The sequence below is a fragment of the Akebia trifoliata genome, chromosome 15 (genome assembly GCF_017979445.1).
Source record: "Akebia trifoliata isolate Shusen 1 chromosome 15, ASM1797944v1, whole genome shotgun sequence".
Lineage (NCBI taxonomy): Eukaryota > Viridiplantae > Streptophyta > Magnoliopsida > Ranunculales > Lardizabalaceae > Akebia > Akebia trifoliata.
In genome coordinates, this window is record NC_141389.1 from 20,590,989 (window position 1) to 20,600,422 (window position 9,434).

The window sequence follows — 9,434 nt, forward strand, 5'->3', positions numbered from 1 at the left end:
ATGTGTGGGCATTTCATGTATCCCAGGACAAGACTATGAACTGGGCAAAAGCTTAGATACGAGTCCAGTCCATTGTACAGGGATACTTGATTATCAAAAATAAAAATAAAAAACACATATATCTCAAATATATATCACATAACCCTACGATAAGTCCCGATTGTTGAATTTCTTGCTTTTATATGAGTTATTTTACACCAGTCATTCGATACAGACCCATATATATAAACAAAGAAAGAAATGTAAAAGCAAAAAATAGATAATATAATACCATGACATCATATGAACCATCAATATGAAATTATAGTTATTGCTGGTCTAGTTGATAAATTATTGGATTAGAAACTATCCAAAGTAACCTTATTTTTATATTAAATCCTCAACACATAGTGAAATGAAGTAGTCCCAATCAAACCATTAGACAATCCTTTATTTATTTTCATTGTAAAAGACAATGATTAAAAAATGATCTAGAAAATTATTGTTATAATACTTGAATGCTAAATCTATTGTAATAATTAAAATATCATCTCTCTTACGCAAATTGACATTAGCATTTTGGTTAAAGAATATTTCATTTTCCCGATGGGGAAATTATTTTTGGCATTCTCATTTGGGTTATTCTAAGCTTTAACAATATTTAAGACACACGACTAAGGTGGGAGAAAATGCATATCATCAATATCTTTTTTAGCGTCGAAGTTAGAATTTTCCTCTTCAAAATATCAAGCTCTTGGCCTTATTAGTATTAGGGATGTCAATTAGTATCCATGTAATTGGAATCAAAATTGAAAATCCTAGTTTTAGATTTTTTTTTCCAGATACATGATTAGAATTGGGTTTTAAGAGGATTCGAACCGATAGAAGCAAAATTGATTTGCTTCTATTCGGTATTTGAAATTGTTGATTTTTTTCTTTTATTTTTTAGATGATGGTTGAATGTTTCCTTACTTTTTAAAATTAATATATACGTTAAAATTCTTAATGTTTCCATATAAAACCATGCATTCGAGCTTAAAGTGAGTCATTTCTTCAGAGAGTTTATTATCCTACAAAGGAAGGATTTTAATATTTGGAAGAGAGAAAAATAAAAAGGTAATTTATATATTTTATAGAATAAATTTTAATTATATGTGTGTGTGTATATATATATATATATATATATATATATAGAGAGAGAGAGAGAGAGAGAGAGAGAGAGAGAGAGAGAGAGAATAGATCAAGGGACGTATGTAAAAACAATATAACATTAATAAATTTTTAAAAAATGAGTTAGAAGTTTCAGATTTAGCTGATTTTTTGTGAGGATGATCTCTATGATGGGAAAATCATCTGGAAAAAAAAAAAATCAGTCCAATCTGAAATTTCTAACCCCATTAAAAGTGATTTAGAATGTGGACCGTCGACTTTTTGCTAATTTTTATCAATAATTTGTAAATCACTTTTGATGGATTTAGAAGTTTCAAATTGAACTGATTTTTCGTGAGGATGATCTGCTCATCATAGTGACTATCCTCGCAAAAAAACAGCCCAATCCAAAACCTCTAACCCATATTTTGAAAAATCATTATTTTTACATATGTTCTGAACCGCCCCTATATATATATACATGATGGTCCCAATGCTAAGTGCCTAAAGAACCAAACTGAGCCAAAACGAGCCTGGTGGCACATCTATTTAATATCTTTGCAAGATATCAAATATTAATTATTTATATTTAAGATTAATTATTATAATTTTATTATATTATCATTGGTCCATTGCAATTGTTTTAAACTATTAACATGCTGTATAAAATACAGCTCATTCATTTGTCTAAAAATCTTTTTATAACTCTATTATTACAACATTATATCTTATTATTATTAAATATAAAAACGAACTTAATTTACTTAAAACGTGTTCGTGCGACTCGTGCCATTTATAGAAGGGAACGCGTGTTGCTGTAAAGAAGCCACGTGTGCGGTGTACATGCGTAGTTTATAAACATAATTTAAATGCTCCAACTAATTATTGTTGTCATTGAAAATGTGGGGCAATCGAATCTTTTAAAATTAAAATAATTTGTAGCGTCCAATGAGGTTGGACGCTAGATATCCGACCAACAGCTTAAAAATGTCACATATACAGCTAACTTGTCTATTATACATGAATCGTGCTGGAGTTACAATGAAATGTACATCGATTCTCACGTTCTGATGTAGTGGTGCACATATAATCATAGATTCTTTTCACTCGTATCTCAATAAAAATCATCTATGATTTTGTATGCATCATCACATTAGAATGTATGATCGATGTATATTTTAATGTTGCTTTAGTATTATTTATTATACATTTTTTAAGTTTAAAATTTTGGTGTTGATTATAATGAAATAAGGGTGAATATTGTTGATGCCAAATCTATTTTAATTAATTTTTTATAATTACAAAATATCTCCAACACTCAACTGACGTGGAATACATAGAACCTTAGAATTTTTTTATGTATCTTGAGAAAAAATCTATGGTTTTATGCACGTTCCACGCCAATTGATTATGTTTGAGTATCTTTTCGTTTTGAGTTAATTTAACAAAGTTCTTATATTAATATTAGTTTTTGTAGATTACGTGCAAACACACATGCCACTCATTAATTATATAAAGTGTAATGATTTTGTAACTCAACTTGACAGCGTGACTAAAAATCTCAACTGATGTGTACCAGCAAGAATCATAGATTTCTTCCCTCAAGATACACAACACACATCTCCATATAATATATGCAGTTGTATATCTCAAGGGAAAAAATCTACGGTTCTTGCACCTGCACGTCAGGTTGTGTTGCAAAATCATCACTCTTATATAAATGTATTATTTATAATAAAAATAACTAAAATATATGATAAAACAATAATTTATTCTCATTTTAAACCAATTTTCAATTACAATGACGTTGAGCCCCTTATTTTGATGAAAGGTACCATCAATTGATTTCAAGCAGTTTGAATTGTACATAAATTCATTAATTTTTTTTTAATAAAAATGCTAAAATGACCTCAAGCTAGACCTTCATATCACATTTCTTGACGTGAAATTGGATAGGAACCATAGATGCGTTCACGTCAAGAAATGCGATATGAGGTTCCATCTTGAGTTCTCTCTAACACGACTCTTTTTTTTTTTTTTTTTCTAAACTTGAAAATCAACCTAAAATCCAAAACTAGAGTTGCCTATTTGACTAAAAAACCGAAACAAAACTCTTATCGATAAGAACTAATCCATTGACACACCAAAACTCCACTATTGACACCCCTAAATCCCAAACTTGAGAAATTGCAAAATTTTCACCCCCATAGAGGAATGACCAGGACGTTTCTCAAGGCATAAAAGTCAATATAAAATATTGCTGTAAGCAATCTCGGAAGCTGCCAGGTGGCGGAATCAAACGGTTCCTCATTTTGGCCAATCTGCAAGTGTCTTATTATTTAGAAGCCGTGTAGTTTGACCGCTAGCCAGTTGTAAGATAAACTAAAAAGCGTTCAAAACGTGGAATCAAAGTATATTTCGTCTTCTTATCCTTTATTAGACAAAACTATTTATATCCTGTACTCCCAGGAGTTAAGTTTCTATATCGCTTCTGTACTTATTGGTGATTCTTTATAGATGTATCCAACATTAAAGCCCATCATGAAAATATCCCACATTAAAGGATGTCGTTAGCGATTTAGCTACTTAACTCCCAGTTGTACAAAAACATAACGGTAGTTAAAAAATGTAAACTCAGGGTTTTAATTAACGGACGTTTTGAAGAGATAACGGAGATTGTAGAAGCAAAGTTTTTCCTATTTAAACGCACTCAGTCTTCTTCTTCTTCCCCCTCTCCTCTTACTTTCTTCTTCTACCATTACATTTCTCTCTGTCTGCATTTCGATTTCTCTTCGAAATCAACGATTTGGATCTGGTACGATCTTTTCTTCAAGTTTAAAAATTAGGTTTTTAATGAAAATGGTGGTCCAATGTTGAACATTTCCTTGAGATTTTAGGTGTTAATTTTTGAAAGATTAGGTTTTCTTGTGATGCATGCAGTTGCAGAAAGATTAAAATCTACAATGTTGCTTTAATGCTTAAGGATCCAAACTTTGCGTCTAACAAAAAATCCTTCAATGTTCTAATTTTCAGGTTAAATTAGCAACTTTTCAAGGTTAAACTATAAGATTTCAAGTTATAGACGCAAGATTAGGTTTATTTTTTCTTATGGATTTTGTAACGCCTAGTGTTTCAGATCCATTAATGAAAGTTTCGGAAACTAGTTTACTTGATTTTTAATTATTTTTATTTTTATTTTTTTAATTTGAGGCTTGAATGCTTGATTTATTAATGAAGATTTTGGGACTTAATTGCAGTTTCTCGGTGTTGCGTAAAGGACTTAATTTCGTTTTCTTGTTGTATTGTATTTGGATGATGTTTGGCATTTTAGGTTTGAAATTGTGTCAATTTGAGGTTTTGAAGTTTACTTTTCTTTGCTTTTGATTAAACGTTCTGACTTTATACATAAATGGTTTCCCCCCAAATCTTCCAAAGTTGTGATTTCTGGTTTTAGTGTTTGAAAGGCTGTCATTTTTAGGTTTGATTTTAAGTGTCAATCTTGAATGCTTTTTGTTTGAAGGCATATCATATCTCTGTTCTGTCCAAAGGGTCTGAAACTTTCCACCTATTACCCATAATACCCTTCAAGAACTGTCTTCTTCATCCATGGCTCATGCCAATTTCCTCGTTTGAGGGATCCTCAGGTCCTGTCTATTCCAAAGTTTAAAATCACCTCTCGAGGCAATGTTTTGATCAAGAGAAAAATCGATATTAGTTGAAACATTCAATGTTTCAGGGTAAATGTTTTGTATGGGTCTCTGCCAATCCCAATAAGTATCGGCCAATAAAGTCCGATATTTTGAACCATGGTATAACCAGATGGTTCCTTTGTTTACTTGATGAAATTTGGCAATGTTGTATCCATGCATTGGTACAATTTCTAAATTAGGAGTTTTTCTGCTTTTATATGCTTTTTTTTTTTTTTTTTTTTTCTGTTTGATCTTGAAAGATAACCTTTTTGTTTAAAAACCTTTCCTTCTCTTTTCTCTTTGTTTTTATTTTTTTTTCTCTTTATGGTCAACATCTTGCTGGTTGGAAGCTGTGAGCATTAGTCGCCTTTTACTTTGAGTTTGAATTTTTTTTCTTTCCTTTGTTGCTTTATGTCATTTGTTCTAATTCTAATTAACAACTTCACATGCCCAAAAGTTTTGAATCTGTGATAGTAGTTGTTCTGTATTCTTCAAAGTTCTAATATTTTTGTGGAAAGGCCTTTATCTTTTAGCTGAAGCTTTAGCTTGCTTTCCTTTATTATCATATAAGGTTCATGAGTTGTATACAGTTGGAATTTATATCAAAGTATCAAAACACTTGATTTTTTTGTTCACGCACTATTGGTTGAATCTTTTATTGATCTCTGTGGACCACCCATTCAATTTGGCTTTATTAATCTTAGTGGTAACCTAAGTCAATAGTTTGGCGTAGTCTAAGAGTATCTCCAATTGGTCTTCAAAACTACAAATATAGAGATAGGGATCTCCAAACCTAACTCCAAGCGGTCTTCGTTTTTGAAGTTACCCCTTCTATATCACTATCACATCTTCAAATATAGAGGGGAAGGGATTTTTAAGGGCCTTTCTAAGTCACTATTCACCTTTTCTAAATACCTATTTTGTCCCCTTTTCATAAATGCCATTTTGGCCTTCTCTTTTCATGGAACATGTTTTAAATATCATTTTTGTCCCTTACCAATGTTATTCTTTTAAGAGAATGAATAGTGATTTAAAGAGGGCTGGTTGGAGTTCAAAGTGGTTTGGAGGGATCTCCATCTTCAAATTTGAAGAAGATGCCAATTTGATGGAAAATTTTGAAGATGCTCTAATACTTCAACCATTTTCTACTAGGCATTCTATTAATCTGAGTACCTCGTTTCCTAATTTTGTTTGTGATAGTGTCCCACCTTTTTCTTGGTACTAACTTCTGTTGTTTACTTTTCAAGCTTTTTAGATCAAAATGGAATATGATCAGATGTACCAAAATTCTCAGAGTCCTAAATTTGAATGCCTCCTTTTTGGTAAGCCTTCTTATCTCAATAGTTTTAGTTGTGAAACTTGATTACCTGTCAAGAAGATACTAACGATTTTGATTTTATGAATTCAGATCTAGACGATACCCTTTATCCCCTGAGTTTAGGTTTCGCTACAGAATGCCGCAAGAATATTGCAAGTATGGATACATCATAGTTATTTTTCAGAATTCACTTGATATTTCATAAATTTTCTTGGCATTTAATATTTTCCTGGATGAACATTTTTTTGTTTTCAGATTATATGGTCCATAATCTTGGCATTGAAGAGAACAAAATATCTGATTTGTGTAATCTTCTGTACACAAATTATGGGACGACGATGGCTGGTCTTAGGGTATGGATTTGATCCTCCTCCTGCTTATACTATAACTGTCAAGTTGAAAAAAAGGGTTCCTTATTAACTCTGTTTTATGGGGTTTTCTCCTTTTCTACAGGCCATCGGCTATGACTTTGACTATGATGAGTACCATAGGTGTGGCTATTTTCCTCACTTTTTCTTCTTTTATGTGTCTGTTTCTATTAAGATCCATATAACTTAACTCAATCCTTTTTACAGTTTTGTTGATGGGAGATTACCATATGAGAAGCTAAAACCTGACCCTGTTCTAAGAAGCCTTTTACTAAGCCTACCTATTCGGAAAGTCGTAAGTTCCTTATCCCCATATTGGTAAAACTAGTAAATTAATGCTTTAGAGTGCTAAGCAGTTTTCTTTTGTGTTAAAACAGATTTTCACAAATGCAAATAAGACCCATGCAGTTAAAGTTCTTAGCGGACTCGGGTTGGAGGATTGTTTCGAAGGGATAATATGCTTCGAAACTCTGAATCCCACAAACAAGAAAACTGTTTCTGATGTTGAGGATAACCACAATTGCCTGCAAACCAAACTTTTTGACATTATCGGACATTTTTCTCGAAGTGATGCCGTGTCAGAACTTCCAGAGACTCCAGTTGCCTGCAAACCATCTGAAACTGCGGTGGAGCAAGCTCTCAGGATAGCCAACATCAACCCTCAGAGAACGGTAAGATGATCAAACCCTTTCTTGAAGAGTGTTATTAGATTAGAAACAAAGAGGAAATGCCAAGGATCGAACCCATTGGGAAGAACATAAAGATGGTATAAAATTTGTCTGATCTTGAAAACAGGGGCAATTGAACCAAGAAACGAATAAAATAAAATAAAAAACCCCGCAAATCAAACAGATTTACGTGGTTACCTCTAGATTGAGGTATGTCCACAGATGCACAGACCATTCCACTATACAAAAGGTGAAAATCACCAAGATACAAGAGTTCTCTCATCTCTCAAACCTTCTCCTGCTGTCAAGAGTACAATAGCAAACATAACAATCAAAATTAGGGTTAAAACCCCTTTTATAGTGGTGTCCAAAAATGGGCTTGGGCCCAAAAAATTTCTCCTCTGGGGCACTGCCCCCGTAGCTCCTTGTGGGTCTGTCAAGAAAGGCCAATGGGCTCTTCTTTCGTCTCGGAGGCTGTCTAGAAGAGCCCGTACTAGCCCCTTTCATCAGAGCAGCCTAGATCAGACTCCACCTCCAACAATTTTCATTTGGTTATTAATTTTCTTCTAATGCTTCTTGCAGATGTTCTTTGATGACAGTGTGCGCAACATACAGTCTGGAAAACGTGTGGGTCTCCACACTGTGCTGGTAAGACATCGATGGCATTTGGGTCTCTCAATATATGAATGATTTGGGTTATTTTTTCTTGTTAACTTGTCCATGTAATCCATCCTAACTTTGACACTATATGTAAATGTAGGTGGGCACTTCTCATAGACCCATAGGTGCAGATTTTGCGTTGGAGAGCATTCACAATATGAGAGAAGCATTGCCAGAACTATGGGAAACTAGCGAGAAGGCAGAGAAGGTCACCTACTCTGGGAAGGTTACAAGGGAGACATCTGTGATAGCTTAGCTTGTGCACTCAAAATGTGGAGAATTGCCATCTTGTTTGATGGAAATGTAGGCTACATGTTTTGAATGTAATAATAATATTCTCTCTTTTTCTTTTAGTTAATATAACAAGTCTTCACTTTCTTCATCTTTGTTACGTGACCGACCACTGACCATCACTTTTCTCATGTTGAAACTGCTTTATTTCCATCCAAACAGCTGTACTGCACATTAGATTGTAGCTCATAATCTTATTCTTAACCAAAGCTAGGCCAGTCTAATGGATGGGCCGAAAGGGTTCGGGTCCATTTATGGCTTGTGCTGCAATTGGCCCATAAGTTAAAATAACTGAATATATGTTATGGGGCCATTCAACAGGCCAAGCTCCTAAACCCAAACCTGGAATTGGGGCCTAGCCCAGCCTGATAACTAACCAACCCCATCCCATCCATTGAAAGTCTTTTAACTCTTAAAAACATTAATAAGATGATGATTCCAAACAATCTAAGACACTTTTATTTACATATAAAATTTTAATGGGCTCAAACTCTGTCTTGCTCCATGGGAGCTCGATCATCATTCATCACTAAGTTGAAAGACATACCAATATATTGTCATACCCTCGACGTTGCCAATATGGCCGCAGAAGTTTTGAGGCTGCTTGAAAAGAGCAGAAAAACCTCAGCTGCTTCATGTCACAGTTTGTACTATATATGCGACATCTCTCAAGATTACATGTGTTATATATATGAGTCTGTTTTCGTAAAGAGAGATTCTATTGCCACACCAACTTTAGTTAATGCCATTCACAAGTAAATCACCAAAGAAGGGCAAATTAACATTTCGTGTGTTGAATATGTCAGAATTCTGAATCTAGTATACAGTTATGTTGTGCTACGTGCGGCAATTTTGATAAATAATACGAAAGAGAAAAACAAGAAAAAAAAAAAATAAACACACAGATTTAATGTGGTTCGGCGATGTGCCTACACCCACAAAAACGAGAAACTAAATTTTCACTATATGTCAAATTAGGGTTACATCATAAGAATTTATAATAAACCCTAGTCGTACAATATGTATTAAAAAATTCCAATAATACCCCTGTACCATACCACGGGGGCGTTGCCCCCACACCCCGAACCTACAAAATTTGTCCCTGGCAAATATATGTTTTTAACAGATGCCATCGTTCACTCCGTTCCGTTAAGTACGTTATGCGTTCCTCGCTCCAAGTGAGTTCATTGGTAGGTATTCTAATTTAAAATGATGATCTAGCTGATAATTATCAACGATCTTATCGTAAAAAAAGTAAGGATATTTGTCTTTAAATTAATTACTAGCAAGATCTTCACTTTTTTTTAATCAA

The 9,434-nt window shown here is 33.5% G+C and overlaps 1 protein-coding gene across 2 annotated transcripts; it reads left to right on the forward strand.

Annotated features, from left to right (window-relative positions):
* The first annotated feature begins 3,788 nt into the window (after positions 1 to 3,788).
* LOC147384562 (uncharacterized protein C24B11.05-like) lies at positions 3,789 to 8,213 on the forward strand. 2 transcript variants are annotated; one of them, XM_086426436.1, is made up of 9 exons: positions 3,789 to 3,943; positions 6,065 to 6,139; positions 6,226 to 6,291; positions 6,391 to 6,488; positions 6,589 to 6,626; positions 6,711 to 6,798; positions 6,881 to 7,174; positions 7,754 to 7,819; positions 7,932 to 8,213. In XM_086426436.1, exons 2-9 carry the CDS (start codon positions 6,079 to 6,081, stop codon positions 8,085 to 8,087), a joined length of 867 nt encoding a protein of 288 aa, XP_086282562.1. In that variant the 5' UTR covers positions 3,789 to 3,943; positions 6,065 to 6,078; the 3' UTR covers positions 8,088 to 8,213. The 2 variants fall into 2 exon arrangements, with proteins under 2 accessions (XP_086282562.1, XP_086282563.1); XM_086426437.1 differs by having other exon boundaries at positions 3,826 to 3,943; positions 6,073 to 6,139.
* The last annotated feature ends 1,221 nt before the right edge of the window (positions 8,214 to 9,434 follow it).